The 16,981-nt window shown below is 50.9% G+C and overlaps 2 protein-coding genes across 6 annotated transcripts in view; one reads left to right on the plus strand and one right to left on the minus strand.

Moving 5' to 3' along the window:
* Positions 1-15,594, minus strand: part of SEL1L (SEL1L adaptor subunit of SYVN1 ubiquitin ligase) — a 30,956-nt gene extending 15,362 nt beyond the window's left edge. For both annotated transcript variants that reach the window (XM_063948226.1, XM_063948225.1), the window contains exons 1-10: positions 15,347-15,594; positions 13,357-13,391; positions 12,524-12,920; positions 5,121-5,279; positions 4,225-4,330; positions 3,904-4,066; positions 2,739-2,792; positions 2,602-2,661; positions 571-652; positions 114-268 (exon numbers count right to left, since the gene is read on the minus strand). In XM_063948226.1, the coding sequence (XP_063804296.1) occupies positions 114-268; positions 571-652; positions 2,602-2,661; positions 2,739-2,792; positions 3,904-4,066; positions 4,225-4,330; positions 5,121-5,279; positions 12,524-12,920; positions 13,357-13,391; positions 15,347-15,443 (1,308 nt within the window). In that variant the 5' untranslated portion in view covers positions 15,444-15,594. The remainder of the gene's footprint in view (positions 1-113; positions 269-570; positions 653-2,601; positions 2,662-2,738; positions 2,793-3,903; positions 4,067-4,224; positions 4,331-5,120; positions 5,280-12,523; positions 12,921-13,356; positions 13,392-15,346) is intronic.
* A 789-nt stretch (positions 15,595-16,383) lies between these two features.
* Positions 16,384-16,981, plus strand: part of VIPAS39 (VPS33B interacting protein, apical-basolateral polarity regulator, spe-39 homolog) — a 40,018-nt gene continuing 39,420 nt past the window's right edge. Inside the window, exon 1 of one of the 4 annotated variants that reach the window (XM_063948230.1) lies at positions 16,384-16,639. In XM_063948230.1, coding sequence (XP_063804300.1) covers positions 16,502-16,639 — 138 coding nt within the window. In that variant the 5' untranslated portion in view covers positions 16,384-16,501. The remainder of the gene's footprint in view (positions 16,640-16,981) is intronic. The other 3 variants (XM_063948229.1, XM_063948233.1, XM_063948235.1) reach the window with 3 other exon arrangements.

The following is a 16,981-nucleotide window of genomic DNA, read 5'->3' on the forward strand; positions in this document are numbered from 1 at the left end:
TGCCGATACACTGAGCAGCTGCCTCCCCTAGACGTTACTATTACCCCATGTGACAACACTCTTACAGCAGCGCGTCAGACTAAAAGGTCAAATAAGTCTCCTTATAATCCAACCTGAGCTTGGACATCTCCCTTCTCAGCCAGAAATTGGTAATACTGGATCAAATCTTCCTCCAGCATTCCGCTAGCCATGCCGGGGTTTTCCACCTCATCCGCCAGGCGAATCCTCTGCACCACCGTGCCGCCTGTGAGCGAGATGTCACTTGCCACTGCGTGTAGTAGAGAGAAAGCAAGAGACGGAAACCGTCGCGTTACAAAAGGCAGAGACACAAGACAATGGCAGGAACTGCAGGCGTTACAGACTACAGCCCGCAGCCTGTGGCTTACACTGCTGTGACATAATACAAGCCCAGCAAATTCTAGCGGATGGAAAAAATACAAACAAAAGAACTTTTAAAAAGGTGATGACCTGTAGCCAGCGAGGGCCTGTGTTTGCAACTGGCTGATAGGTTAATGGAGCAAATGTAGCACATACATACATACATACATACATACATACATACAATATTACCATGATTTGCCACCAAGCGGTAATGTGTGAGGGCAGATTCACAGCTTTGTAGAACACCGATCCCAGCCCAGTAGCGATAACCCTGTAAGAATAGAAAGAAGAGACCACAGGAACTGTATTGTACGCCGGCACTCAGGGCGCACGGGTGGGGCCAGCACTCAGGGCGCATGGGTGGGGCCAGCACTCAGGGCGCACGGGTGGGGCCAGCACTCAGGGCGCACGGGTGGGGCCAGCACTCAGGGCGCACGGGTGGGGCCAGCACAGAATGGGTGGAATCATAATTAATTACAGACATGCAGGCGGGAGTGACATTGATCTCATAAAACTGGATGAAATATATAAACAGAACAAAACATCCATTACTAATTGCAGGTAAACAGTATGAAGATCTAAACTATAAAACTTTTATTAAACCACGAGTTACGGTGAGAGATGAGTTGGGGCCACATTATGTATCCCAGACGTGGGGGTCATTCCGACCTGATCGCACCCTAGGCTTTTTCGCTGCGATCAGGTCAGAACTGCGCATGCACCGCAATGTGCACGCGCGCCGTACGGGTACAATGCGGATCGTTGCTGAGCGATGGATTTTACAAAGAACCCATTCACACAGCCGATCGCAAGAAGATTGACAGGAAGAGGGCGTTTGTGGGTATCAACTGACAGTTATCTGGGAGTGGTTGGAAAAACGCAGGCGTGTCCAAGCGTTTGCAGGGCGGGTGTCTGACGTCAATTCCAGGCAAGAACAGGCTGAAGTGATCGCAGCGGCTGAGTAAGTTCTGAGCTACTCAGAAACTGCAAAAAACTTTTTAGTACCGCTCGGCTGCACATGCGATCGCACACTTGTAAAGCGAAAATACACTCCCCCATAGGCGGCGACTATCTGCTCGCAGCGCTGCAAAACATAGCTAGCGAGCGATCAACTCGGAATGACCCCATGGAGTTTAAATTATAATAAAATGGTTATCATTGATGGGTTTGATCTGTCACCACGGTCTTGATGTGTGGAGTTTTTATGTTCTGACACATGCTCTGACTTTTGCCCACACTCCAAAACCACACTGCTAGCTTAACTGGCTAATGACTATGGGCCTAATTCAGACCTGCTAGCAACAGCAAATTTTTTTCTCTAATGGGCAAAACCATGTGCACTGCAGGGGGGGCAGATGTAACATGTGCAGAGAGAGTTAGATTTGGGTGGGGTGTGTTAAAACTGAAATCTAAATTGCAGTGTAAAAATAAAGCACCCAGTATTTACCCTGCACAGAAACAATATAACCCACCCAAATCTAACTCTCTCTGCACATGTTACATCTGCCCCACCTGCACTGCACATGGTTCTGCCCACTAGAGCAGGCCTGGCCAACCTGTGGCTCTCCAGCTGTTGTGAAACTACCAGTCCCAGCATGCCTGTCTACACTTTTGCTATTGGGAAATGCCAAGACTGTGGCAGAGCATGCTGGGATGTGTAGTCTTACAACAGCTGGAGAGCCGCAGGTTGGCCAGGCCTGCACTAGAGAAAGATTTTGCTTTTGCGATTAGGTCTGAATTAGGCCCTATAAATGCACCCTAGAGTGTTGCCCAGTTTGTGCGCCTAATGGAAATTAGATTGTAAGCTGCAAGTGGCTGACAAGTGACACACATAACGTCTGTACAGCAATGCGTAATTAGGGGATGCGGTCAAGATCCCGCCAGACGGAATCCCAGCGGTCGAAATACCGACGACGGAATCCCGACCGGCACAATCCCGACATTCTCCTTCCGTGGGTGTCCACGACACCCATAGAGGGAGAATATAATAGTGTGCCGAGCGTAGCGAGGCAGCGTGGCGAGAGAAGCGAGCCCGCAAGGGGCTGCGTTCCGCTCGCCACCCCTGTCAGGATTGTGTGGTCGGGATTCCGGCGTCGGTATTTCGACCGCCGGGATCCCGTCCAGCGGGATTACGTACTGATCCCGTAATTAGTAGTGCTACAAGGAGAAAGGAGAAGAAGAATCATGGGATCAGCTCTAGAAGAGACAAGGAAGACTTACCAGAACCATGTGCGCAATCAGATTCCCTCCCAGCGCGCCAAACGTGTAATACACCAGGGCCTGGAGAAATGAATATTCCAGAATTACCTACTTATACAGTCTATATAAGTACACAGACAAATGGGTGCATAGGTTACCTTTGCTTGACTGGAATTCACGCCTAGACCAGATGCATACAGGAATCCCAGAGCCTGCGGGTAGAGGACACGGGGTCATTACATCCAACTATGGCATAACTGCAAATGATATACCGTAACACAGGGTTCCGTCTCCTTCCCCACCCTCTCTATAGAGGCAGCTTTGCTTACAATACCCATTATACCACTCCAGCCTTCACAGTCACCAGCTGCAGAACAGCAGTAGGCATCTCAGTCCCCTCCGCACCCTTATTCCAGTCTTACAGGGATTTTAATACTCAGCTATAGGGGCTCTGTCCCCTCCGCACCCTGATTCCTGTCTTAGGGGGATTTTAATACTCAGGTATAGGATTATGTCAGAGGTGGATGTGGTAGTGGCAGAATTTATCCCTGGAATTCCCAGAGGTCAGTAGTTTTGGGGCTAGATACTGAGAAATAATATAAGAGTTGTCAGCTGTGGACAGAGTATACAGATACTGAGAACTGCATTCAGCAACCTGGACATAGGAAGTAGTACTGGGTAACTGATCGGCATTACCAACAAGGATTACCATTTGCCGTCTCATAAGAATGGTTATTCCACACCACCTCACGTACATGTAACACAATAGAATGTACGGAGCTTATTGGAGTGGCTAAGAGCACCGCGCATATTAGCCTGTATGGATTTCTGTCTTCCGCTGGAACATCTGGAGGGTTTAAAGGTAGAACCTAGTATGTATGTATGTATGTATATTTAACCTAAATAATTAGGTACAGGTTGAGTATCCCTTATCCAAAATTCTTGGGACCAGAAGTATTTTTGATATCGGATTTTTCCATATTTTGGAATAATTGCATACCATAATGAGATATCATGGCGATGGGAGCCAAGTCTAAGCACAGAATTAATTTATGTTTCATATACACCTTATACACACGGCCTGAAGGTCATTTAATACAATATTTTTAATAACTGTGTATTAAACAAAGTTTGTGTACATTGAGCCATCAGAAAACAAAAGGTTTCATTGTCTCACTCAAAAAATTCCGTATTTCGGAATATTTGGATATGGGATACTCAACCTGTAACAGATAAGAAAACCCTGAGCACTGTCCGCTGTCCTGGGACAGAACGAGGCGGCTATCCCTGCTACGTATCAGCAGCTGGTGCACTGCATCATACCGTTTGCCCTCTAGGTGATCCCTGCTCAGTCAGTTTCTCTAGGAGATCCTTGGCGTCAGGGATATTCTGTTTCAGAGGGTCCCCAAACAGTAACGCATAAGCCACCTTCTCCATCGCTTTTCCATGGTTCAAGTCAGAGGCTTTCAGGAAATACTGGAAAGCCCTATGAGAAAGAGAACACCCATCAATGTTAGTGTCCTGGCAACCACGCGTTTCCCAACACGCAGACACGGAGACACGGATCAGCCTGTACACAACGGGTGCCGACTAGTCCCAGGATGGAGGGACACGGAAAGGTCTCAGGACGGACACACAACATACTCTTTCTTCTGAGATCTCTTTGTGCTCTCGTTCAGTATTTTCATCCCCAACTGGTAAAGGTCCTCGGCGTCCTGCATCTGTCGCCTTTTAGCGGCCTGTTCTTCCGCTGCAGGGGCGAGAAAACAAACATAGAGCCTTAAAACCATACGCCAGCCACGGCTGCCCATAATACACTGCAGAATCATTAGGGACTACAACAGGGGGTGAGGTCTGGGGAAAGCTGGTTACAGGTGGCATCACGTATGTAACCTGTGCACAATTACAGAGCCAGGCAGACGGCTACACAACTGTAATGCCGTATAATGGGGTCATTCCGACCAGTTCGCACGCAGCGGTTCCTCGCTGCGGTGCAAACGGGTCAGAACTGCGCATGCGCGGCCGCAATGCGCACGCGCGTCGTTGCCCGGCAACGGCTGTCACGGCCAGCGGACAGAACAAAGAAGAAAGTGATCGCTAGTGCGATCGCAAGAGGAGTGACAGCGTGGAGGCGTTCCAGGGCATCTACTCACTGTTTTACGGGCGTGGAGATACGAACGCAGGCGTGTCCAGGCATTTGGAGGGCGGATGTCTGATGTCAATCCAGGGGGGACCTTCGTCGCTGGATCCGTCGCACGGGGTAAGTAGGACTGACCCTGGTCTTGTTTTGCAGGAAACTTTTTTAGCACAGCAGGGCTGCACAAGCGATCGCAGCCCTGCTATGCAGAAATACACTCCCCCATAGCCGGCGTCTAGTTGATCTCATGAACAGCAAAAAGTTGCTACGTGTGATCAACTCGGAATGAGGACCAATGTATGGATCCCTTAGCAGCCAGTATCCTATACTATATTAACATACTGACGCCAAATCCTATGACACAGAGTTTGTATCTAAAGCTCCATTTCCTGGGAGTACTCACTTTCACAGAAACCCCACTTCAGGTCGCTCTTGTAGTCATAAGTGGTTGCGCACCACAGCCTGCCATCCTCTCGCCCGTCAGAAGTGCACTCTGCGTATTCTCTCTCCATGAACAGGAAGGGGAAGTGGCAGGGTTCCCCGTCAGAGGTGCCGCCGATGACTGCCAGGACAGGAGAGAAACACAACAGCTGTACATAAAGCAGCAACACAATCAGAGCAACCAAACTACAAAAGGTGCAAAGTTATATTGGCACAACGCTGCATTGTACTCAGTACCATGGACTGAGAGAGAGCGCCCTCGCCAGGGGGGAGAGAGCGTATAGCAGTTATCACTCAGGAACTTGGGGACATCCCCAGGCGCATTTCTGACAATGAATCAAGTTTTACATTTTGCTTTGTGGCTTCTTGCATGCACATCTGCCTGGGACGCAGCTTGTTGCCCTGGATGGGGTAACGCAGGGAACTCCAGTAGCGAACATCTGACACCTGAAAGGGTCACATAACACCGAACACAACGCTAGCGGAGGCGTATAACTCAGAGGCAACCAAGTCTGCTTTACTTTATCTCTGACAGGGGAATCAGTGTAACAGCTCCATCCTTTACTATCCTCTTTCCATATGTAGAACATGCTGCCAAATCTAGGCTGTGACGTGTCTTGTGTGGTAAGATGCATATGCGGATGCCAGCTGTTTGCTGCAGACAACCTGGCCACGTGTGGGGAAAGCCGGACAAGACAGACTGCATAGGTGCTGATATTGTTTATATACACACACACTATTGGTGTGCTATCAGTGGCTGCCCACGTTAGGATGTTTGGAGTAATCAGATCACCATGTCATCAGGAAGCACCAGGGGGTAAATTTACTAAGATGGGAGTTCTATTCAAGATGGGATGTTGCCCATAGCAACCAATCAGATTCTACTTCTCATTTATTTAGCACCTTCTAGAAGATAAAACATGGAATCTGATTGGTTGCTATGGGCAACATTCCATGTTAAATAGAACTCCCATCTTAGTAAATTTACCCCCAGGTCTTCAATGGCACAAACTAGCTGGTAAGGGTTGGGAATTGGGGCAGAACATAATGAAATAAACATAATATACATGACATAAAACCGGGTGACTTCAAAACCATCAGTGCACTTGTTATGCAGAACCCTAAATCTCACTGCTCCCAATCTACCTGCATTTTCTGATGCAGCCGGTCGTGTGATGTAGGATATAAAGTACAAAGGTTCCGTTTGTTATCAGTAACAGAAGTGGCACATCTCTCCTCCACTAGCACGGCTTCGCACACCTGGCTGCAACAGGAGTGGGTTTCAGTTCACTTTCTGACCACAGACGCACAAGGGTTAATGTGAAACAATGTCGTGGTCCAATAAAGAGGAAGGAAAAGGCAAAACTCCCCTGAGCCTGGGGGCAATCGCACACAGCCAGGCAGATGGCGCTTTCACACAGACACCTGGATGATGAAACCCTGGATACACGTTACTCCTGGCAGTGTGTAAAGTACAGTGATTGCACTGCCTCAACGAGTCTGTCCGGAATCCTTGTGATAGGGTGATCTGCGCAGTTTCTTCTGGCAGTACGGTGATGCCTGCATGGCCGGCCAGGGGTAGTGGAGGCATTATAGTGCAGTCTGAGCCGACCGCAGTACTCTGGCTGTGTGATTACCAGCTTATCCCAGACAAAGAGGGGGGGGGGGGGGGGGGGGGAACGACAATTCAAATGTTATGTGCAGCAATGCAGACAATGAGTTACTTTCTGCAGGTACCGGATGTTACTGCCAAGGCTGGTCTAACCACTAGATTAACTCTTCCAGCCACCACCTTTATATTTGGATAGTCTGAAGAGCTATAAAAGCCTCTAAATCCCTACTCGGCAAACATAAAATTATTACCATTTACTTCCGTTGTGCTGCACAATTAGGAACAAAACATTAAAAGAACAGTAATAAAATGAGACTGGGTAACGCACAGAGGTAAGAGGGCCCTGCTCGCGGACTTACAGTCTACAGAATCGTCTTTTCATGTCAACCGGTCAGAGACTGGATTAACAATAACAAAAAAATAAAACACAACACACAAAGGACATTTCATTTGGCATCCATGGACGGTTTTAGGTTCTGTAACATATAGTGCTCTGAAACCCATACTACAACACAGAGGTGTATGGAAACGCTGCAGGCAAGGTTCAGATTAATTGCAATATGCAAGTAAAGCACATTTCAGTTACACTGGTGGGCGGGCGTCCTAAAGCAGGAGGCATCAGTAAAAGGGGCGTCCTTAGAATGGGGTTTCTCAGACTGTGTAAGATAATACAACAGAGAGCGGTGGCAGGGGGGGGGGGGGGGGGGCAGACAAAGCCGCCACCTTTCCCCGGGCTGGATGCAGGTAAACGCACCATGTTCGTCAGATTCATTTTAAATAAAAAAGTTTGGTAAAGAATAAAATCTGCAAAAATTAAAAATTAACACTGGCAAAAACAAATCAATCTGGAGCCGCTTCCTCTCACCGCCATAGCTGTATCTAGCTGCCATCCTGCCCCCACACAGTCTAGCTGCCATCCCCCATCTAGCTGCCATGCTGTCCCCCACCGCCTTCGATTACTACAGTACCCCAGCAGCTACTATTGTCTGCAACTGCCGAGTTGGGGGTCCTGCCAGGCTGACGAATCAGCAGTGATCGGCAGCTCGGCAAACACTTGGGGAGGGTCCCTCTGACAGCAGCAGCGGAGGGAAGTTTCTCTTCCCTGCAGTTGCAAACACTGTGTATCTGACTGGTCACATCCTGTGCGATCAGGTCAGATAAAGCACTTGCTGGTGTGGTCACATCGGATACGATCATGCCAGGCAAGTGGTTAAAATAGTGTTTCTGGCTTATATGGTTAGTTTAGGACAATGGCCGAAGAGAGGTATGATGCGCTAGACCTATATACATGGAATTAAAGTAATAAAAAGTGACGTATAGCAATGATGGCTGTATAAAAGGACACAATGTATACAGTGATGTACGTACAGGGTGGTACAGAGAGGAAAACATAATGGAATAACTAATACAGTGATGCACAGATCTGACCTCCTGTATCCTTCGCTGCAGTCACGTTAAACAATCCTTCTAGTTGCGCCTACTTGTGAGCAAGTTTACCGACGACGGGTGTCTTTTTGTGCATTTTTCCAATGAAAATGCAGCTTACTCACATAGCAATGTGAATAAGATGCACAAGCAGCTTATGCGGAGTAAAATTATGTAATGCCTTTAATCTGTGTGCAACTGCGGCTGTATCTGCATATGTAATGCCACATTACAGTGTTTTACAGGAAAACACAGCAACGTAACATTTTGTGGTCATGCACGGAATATAGGCCGCATATCATTTTAATCAGCAGAGTACACTTGTGCGTCTTATTCACATTGCTATGCAAATAAGAAGCATTTTAGGCAACAACAAAATATGGCCTGATGTTGGCAGAGCTGCACAGGAACTGCTGGCTCACACATGCCAGGAATCTTGCAGTGCAGAGTATTGAGGCAAGATGCATGAGGACACAGCTGTTTGCACCTGGCAGTATACACTATATCAGCAGCTTTCACCAGTGTGACACGTTCAGCATCAGCTTTCATCAGTGCAACGCACACAGCACGTTCAGCATCAGCATTCCCCAGTGCGAAACATACAGCACGTCCTGTATCCTGTAACAGCTTTCCCCAGTGTGACACATACAGCACCAGCTTTCCTCAGTGTAGTGCATACAGCACGTCCCGTATCCTGTAACAGCTTTCCCCAGTGTGAAACATACAGCACATCAAGCACCAGCTTTCCTCAGTGTAGTGCATACAACACGTCCCGCATCAGCTTTCCCCAGTGTGACACAAACAGCACCTCCCGTATCCTGTAACAGCTTTCCCCAGTGTGACACATCCAGCACCAGCTTTCCCCAGTGTGACACATACAGCACGTCCCGCATCAGCTTTCCCCAGTGTGACGCATACAGCACGTTCCGTATCCTGTAACAGCTTTCCTCAGTGTGACAAATACAGCACATCCAGCACCAGCTTTCCCCAATGTGACACATACAGCACGTCCCGTATCCTGTAACAGCTTTCCCCAGTGTGACACATACAGCACATCCAGCACCAGCTTTCCCCAGTGTGACACATACAGCACGTCCCGCATCAGCTTTCCCCAGTGTGACGCATACAGCACGTTCCGTATCCTGTAACAGCTTTCCTCAGTGTGACAAATACAGCACATCCAGCACCAGCTTTCCCCAATGTGACACATACAGCACGTCCCGTATCCTGTAACAGCTTTCCCCAGTGTGACACATACAGCACATCCAGCACCAGCTTTCCCCAGTGTGACACATACAGCACGTCCCGTATCCTGTAACAGCTTTCCCCAGTGTGACACATCCAGCACCAGCTTTCCCCAGTGTGACACATCCAGCACGTCCCGTATCCTGTAACAGCTTTCCCCAGTGTGACACATCCAGCACCAGCTTTCCCCAGTGTGACACATACAGCACGTCCCGCATCAGCTTTCCCCAGTGTGACGCATACAGCACGTTCCGTATCCTGTAACAGCTTTCCTCAGTGTGACAAATACAGCACATCCAGCACCAGCTTTCCCCAATGTGACACATACAGCACGTCCCGTATCCTGTAACAGCTTTCCCCAGTGTGACACATACAGCACATCCAGCACCAGCTTTCCCCAGTGTGACACATACAGCACGTCCCGTATCCTGTAACAGCTTTCCCCAGTGTGACACATCCAGCACCAGCTTTCCCCAGTGTGACACATCCAGCACGTCCCGTATCCTGTAACAGCTTTCCCCAGTGTGACACATCCAGCACCAGCTTTCCCCAGTGTGACACATCCAGCACGTCCCGCATCTGCTTTCCCCAGTGTGACACATACAGCACGTCCCGTATCCTGTAACAGCTTTCCCCAGTGTGACACATCCAGCACCAGCTTTCCCCAGTGTGACACATCCAGCACGTCCCGTATCCTGTAACAGCTTTCCCCAGTGTGACACATCCAGCACCAGCTTTCCCCAGTGTGACACATCCAGCACGTCCCGCATCTGCTTTCCCCAGTGTGACGCATACAGCACGTCCCGCATCCTGTAACAGCTTTCCCCAATGTGACGCATACAGCACGTCCCGTATCCTGTAACAGCTTTCCCCAGTGTGACGCATACAGCACGTCCCGTATCCTGTAACAGCTTTCCCCAGTGTGACAAATACAGCACATCCAGCACCAGCTTTCCCCAATGTGACACATACAGCACGTCCCATATCCTGTAACAGCTTTTCTCAGTGTGACACATCCAGCACCAGCTTTCCCCAGTGTGACACATACAGCACGTCCCGTATCCTGTAACAGCTTTCCCCAGTGTGACACATACAGCACATCCAGCACCAGCTTTCCCCAGTGTGACACATACAGCACGTCCCGTATCCTGTAACAGCTTTCCCCAGTGTGACACATCCAGCACCAGCTTTCCCCAGTGTGACACATCCAGCACCTCCCGTATCCTGTAACAGCTTTCCCCAGTGTGACACATCCAGCACCAGCTTTCCCCAGTGTGACATACAGCACGTCCCGTATCCTGTAACAGCTTTCCCCAGTGTGACACATACAGCACATCCAGCACCAGCTTTCCCCAGTGTGACACATACAGCACGTCCCGTATCCTGTAACAGCTTTCCCCAGTGTGACACATCCAGCACCAGCTTTCCCCAGTGTGACACATCCAGCACCTCCCGTATCCTGTAACAGCTTTCCCCAGTGTGACACATCCAGCACCAGCTTTCCCCAGTGTGACACATACAGCACGTCCCGCATCAGCTTTCCCCAGTGTGACGCATACAGCACGTCCCGCATCCTGTAACAGCTTTCCCCAATGTGACGCATACAGCACGTCCCATATCCTGTAACAGCTTTCCCCAGTGTGACACATACAGCACATCCAGCACCAGCTTTCCCCAGTGTGACACATACAGCACGTCCCGTATCCTGTAACAGCTTTCCTCAGTGTGACACATACAGCACATCCAGCACCAGCTTTCCCCAGTGTGACACATACAGCACGTCCCATATCCTGTAACAGCTTTCCTCAGTGTGACACATCCAGCACCAGCTTTCCCCAGTGTGACACATACAGCACATCCCGTATCCTGTAACAGCTTTCCCCAGTGTGACACATCCAGCACCAGCTTTCCCCAGTGTGACACATACAGCACCTCCCGTATCCTGTAACAGCTTTCCCCAGTGTGACACATCCAGCACCAGCTTTCCCCAGTGTGACACATACAGCACGTCCCGCATCAGCTTTCCCCAGTGTGACGCATACAGCACGTCCCGCATCCTGTAACAGCTTTCCCCAGTGCGACGCATACAGCACGTCCCGTATCACCTTTCCCCAGTGTGACGCATACAGCACGTCCTGTATCCTATAACAGCTTTCCCCAGTGCGACGCATACAGCACATCCCGCATCAGCTTTCCCCAGTGTGAAGCATACAGCACGTTCCGCATCACCTTTCCCCAGTGCAACGCATACAGCACGTTCCGCATCAGCTTTCCCCAGTGCAAAGCATACAGCACGTTCCGCATCAGCTTTCCCCAGTGCAACGCATACAGCACGTTCCGCATCAGCTTTCCCCAGTGCGACGCATACAGCACGTCCCGCATCAGCTTTACCCAGAGCGACGCATACAGCACGTCCCGCATCAGCTTTCCCCAGTGTGACGCATACAGCACATCCCGCATCAGCTTTCCCCAGTGTGACGCACACAGCACGTCCCGCATCAGCTTTCCCCAGTGTGACGCACACAGCACGTCCTGCATCAGCTTTCCTCAGTGTGACGCATACAGCACGATCCTCAGCTTTCCTCAGTGTGACGCATACAGCACGATCCTCAGCTTTCCTGAGTTTGACGCATACAGCACGAGCCTCAGCTTTCCTCAGTGTGACGCACACAGCACGTCCTGCATCAGCTTTCCTCAGTGTGACGCATACAGCACGATCCTCAGCTTTCCTCAGTGTGACGCATACAGCACGATCCTCAGCTTTCCTCAGTGTGACGCATACAGCACGAGCCTCAGCTTTCCTCAGGGTAGTGCACAAATTAGAGTAAATTAGCTGCTTTGAGCCGTAGAAAGTTATTATTGTTCTTACAATATAGAGCTCTTGATAAATTACCACTGACACTCAGTCACTTCAGAGCAGCCCCATTAGGAAATAATGCCGGTTTAGCAATGATATGGAGCACTTGGACAGGTTACTGACATCATACCTATGGGAGAGACTAAAACTATCACAAGTGAGCTCCAATATCAGGATGGTGGAACGTGTGCTCATAACCCTGCACCGACATGTATATATCAATTACCTGTTTTCTGGAGCTCTGCTTTATCCGCCTCTCTCTTCTCCTGATCCGTTGTATCTTCCTGCCAAGAGCCCATATCCAGAGACAAGCTCTCGGACCCCCCTTCCTCCTCCAGACCGTCGGTGATGTCCAGGAAAGTGACAGTCTGTGTGGTCTCAGAGGTTGTGTCAGATTCAGCCTGTGGTGTCTCCAGGTCTGGATTTACAGACTCCGAGGACCAAGAACGCTCTGCTGCCCCTACATCAGTCTCAGTATTGTCCTGCGGGACCTCACTCTCAGCCCACCATGCGGACTTCTCGTTCTCCTGCTCCACAGAATCGGGCACATGTAAGGACTCGGACTTTGGTTGGTCTCCAGTGGGGTACGCAGACTCCGTCTCTGGGTCAGGTACTGGAATCTCCTAACAACAACAACACCACAGAGTAAGTAGGATGCCGTTGGCTGGCCGGGATCATTTACACCCTTGTATTCTAGTTAAACGGTGCATAAGTCATGCAGCCGGAACAGGCAGACAACGCTGGTGCCGAGATTGCGGCAGTGTGCCGAGCGGTGAATTTTTTTCAACTATTGTCATCATTTACTATCCATGTGGACTACAAGTGCCAATAGTAACCTGTGCCAAGCACACAAGGCACCTTCTCTCGCCACGCAAGAGGGCGCTGTACACTAGCTGGGGTCACATGTGGTTTAAAATGGTAAATGCCGCCCCCCACCCCCACCGGAAAAAAAACTTGTGTCGACAATATAGGATTGACATGTTGCCTGTCGACCTAATTATGGTAAATCCAATGATCCACACAATGTTTATTGTGCGTTGAACACTGAAGAAAACTCACCGGGATGTCTTCAGTGTCACCTTCATCTTCATTATCTGGAAAACAAAAGCAAATAAGAAAGATCCAGTCAGTCACCATAAGCTAGTATCCCACATAGCCTTCATCCTCGTCATCAAATATCACACACTGACCCCGCCGTCAGCTAGAATCCCACATAACCTTCATCCTCATCACCCAATATCACACACTGACCGCCCTGTCAGGCAGTATCCAAAATAACCTTCATCCTCATCATCAAATATCACACACTGACCCCGCCGTCAGGCAGTATCCCACAGTGATCCCCCAATCTGTCAGTGTCACACAGGCGTCCCCCCCCCCCCCACACCCCCAATCTGTCAGTGTCACACAGGGGTCCCCCCCACCCCCAATCTGTCAGTGTCACACAGGGGTCGCCCCCACCCCCAATCTGTCAGTGTCACACAGGGGTCCCCCCCACCCCCAATCTGTCAGTGTCACACCACCCCCAATCTGTCAGTGTCACACAGGTGTCCCCCCCACCTCCAATCTGTCAGTGTCACACAGGTGTCCCCCCCACCGCCAATCTGTCAGTGTCACACCACCCCCAATCTGTCAGTGTCACACAGGTGTCCCACCCACCGCCAATCTGTCAGTGTCACACCACCCCCAATCTGTCAGTGTCATACAGGTGTGTCCCCCACCCCCAATCTGTCAGTGTCACACAGGGGTCCCCCCAATCTGTCAGTGTCACACAGGGGTCCCCCCAATCTGTCAGTGTCACACAGGGGTCCCCCCACCCCCAATCTGTCAGTGTCACACAGGGGTCCCCCCACCCCCAATCTGTCAGTGTCACACAGGGGTCCCCCCACCCCCAATCTGTCAGTGTCACACAGGTGTCCCCCTCACCCCCAATCTGTCAGTGTCACACCACCCCCAATCTGTCAGTGTCGCACAGGGATCCCCCCACCCCAATCTGTCAGTGTAGCACAGGGATCCCCCCCACCCCAATCTGTCAGTGTCGGACAGGGATCCCCCCCAACCCAGTCTGTCAGTGTCGGACAGGGATCCCCCCCACCCCAGTCTGTCAGTGTCGGACAGGGATCCCCCCCACCCCAGTCTGTCAGTGTCGCACAGGGATCCCCCCCACCCCAGTCTGTCAGTGTCGCACAGGGATCCCCCCACCCCAGTCTGTCAGTGTCGCACAGGGATCCCCCCCACCCCAGTCTGTCAGTGTCGCACAGGGATCCCCCCCACCCCAGTCTGTCAGTGTCACACAGGGATCCCCCCCACCCCAGTCTGTCAGTGTCGCACAGGGACCCCCCCCCCACTCCAGTCTGTCAGTGTCGCACAGGGATCCCCCCCAACCCCAATCTGTCAGTGTCACACCACCCCCAATCTGTCAGTGTCACACAGGGGTCCCCCCACCCCCAATCTGTCAGTGTCACACAGGTGTCCCCCCCATCCCCAATCTGTCAGTGTCGCACAGGGATCCCCCCCACCCCAGTCTGTCAGTGTCGCACAGGGATCCACCCCAGCCTGTCAGTGTCGCACAGGGATCCCCCCCACCCCAGCCTGTCAGTGTCGCACAGGTATCCCCCCCACCCCAGCCTGTCAGTGTCGCACAGGGATCCCCCCCACCCCAGCCTGTCAGTGTCACACAGGGATACCCCCCCCCACCCCAATCTGTCAGTGTCGCACAGGGATCCCCCCCACCCCAGTCTGTCAGTGTCGCACAGGGATCCCCCCACCCCAGTCTGTCAGTGTCGCACAGGGATCCCCCCCAGTCTGTCAGTGTCGCACAGGGGTCCCCCCACCCCCAATCTGTCAGTGTCGCACAGGGATCTTCCCCAGTCTGTCAGTGTCGCACAGGGGTCCCCCCACCCCCAATCTGTCAGTGTCGCACAGGGGTCCCCACACCCCCAATCTGTCAGTGTCGCACAGGGAACACCACCCAGTCTGTCAGTGTCGCACAGGGATCCCCCCCAGTCTGTCAGTGTCTTCGGGAATCCCTCAGACCCCTCTCACTCACCAGTCACGGTCTGGGATGCTCCGTATCCGATAAGAGTCGCTATGACCCCACAGGAAAGGCCAAAAACCAGCAGAGTCCGCAGTGCCCGGCCCCCCATTTTCCAGCGGACCTGACTCCGCAACGAACCCAACTGACAGCCCCTGGCTCCAGCCGCGGCCTAAACCATAACCTGTCCTAGAGCCACCCGAATAGAGCCGGCAGCCAATCCGAGGGCTCTGCTCTTCCACCTGGACCAATCATGAGAGAGAGCCACAGCTCAGCCAATCACAGGAGCCCAGAGATATTTCCGGCTTAGTAGCGTCGTCACCAGCGCGCGGCGACATGGCCCCTTGCCATTGGCTGCTCAGCGGGAGATAGTAAACAAACTACAATTCCCGACATGCCCCGCCGCCTCTGCCTGTCACAGGACTGATAGGAAATGTAGTTCTAGCAATGTAGTAAGAAATGTCCTGCGAATTCTGTTGGGGCACAGCAGCCAATACCTGCCTACCTGACCCTCTCCATGAGGGAGAAAATGCTCTGTTCCTGGACTTTCCTGGTAATGTATGATTGCCATCACCTGTGGTGAAACACCTTTCTTATCAATTAACTATCTCACCACAGGTGATGGCAATCATACATTACCAGGAAAGTCCAGGAACAGAGCATTTTCTCCCTCATGGAGAGGGTCAGGTAGGCAAGTATGGCACAGGTCCTTCTATAGTAATAAATGTATAGGCTTACCATACTATCCCTTTACACCGGGACACTCATGCAAAGAGTGAAATGAGCCAGTGAAGAAGTTGCCCATGGCAACCAATCAGTGTTGAGGTTAACATTTATAAAGTGCATTCTATAAAATTATACTTAGCAGATTGGTTGCCATGGGCAACTTCTCCACACTTTCTGCAGCGGGGTACACAATTCCACAGGGAATAACATCGGGGTGTAGAGTTGGCTCTTGATCCGAGGCACCAGCAGGTTAAAGCTTTGACTGTTCCCAGGATGCATTGCACTGCCTCCTCTATAACTCCGCCTCCAGGCATCGGGGCTCAGTTTTAAAGTTGGTGCCTGCAGTGCAGGCAGCTAACAGGTGGGGCTGCTCTAGGCAGCCCTGAAAATAGTTTTTTTTAAGACTTCAAGGGCCGCAGCATTTTTATGTCAGCCTGACATTCTATGCTGCGGCTCCTTCACCTCCCCAGCAGCGCTGCATACTTCTGCGGCCTGGTTCCCATGTACTTGCGGCGGAGGCGCACCGGACTTCAGGCACACACCGTACAGACCATAAAAAAAGGTACTGTACTTGCCAAAAAAGTACAGTTGGAGGGTATGATGTGACTGAGTATGCCCGTAGCTGTTGTGTGGTCTGTACCCTTAGGGGCTAGGTGCATCGGGGTCTTATATATATATATATATATATATATATATACACATATACACACACACACACAGTCTCACAGAATATACAATTTGGTATTCTTCCTGTGTTTTCCAGTCACCTTATACCGCTTAAATCCTCTGTTCTGTGTCTTGCATTTACTGTCACATAACATAGGGGGTTATTGCAGGTATTGTGTTTGTCTAGCTATATTGTACTGTTATGCCCTAGGGCTACATTCCTTATATATGTCTGCCACACAGCGCGGGAAATCCGCA

This window comes from Pseudophryne corroboree, chromosome 12 (genome assembly GCF_028390025.1).
Source record: "Pseudophryne corroboree isolate aPseCor3 chromosome 12, aPseCor3.hap2, whole genome shotgun sequence".
In the NCBI taxonomy this organism is placed as follows: Eukaryota; Metazoa; Chordata; class Amphibia; order Anura; family Myobatrachidae; genus Pseudophryne; species Pseudophryne corroboree.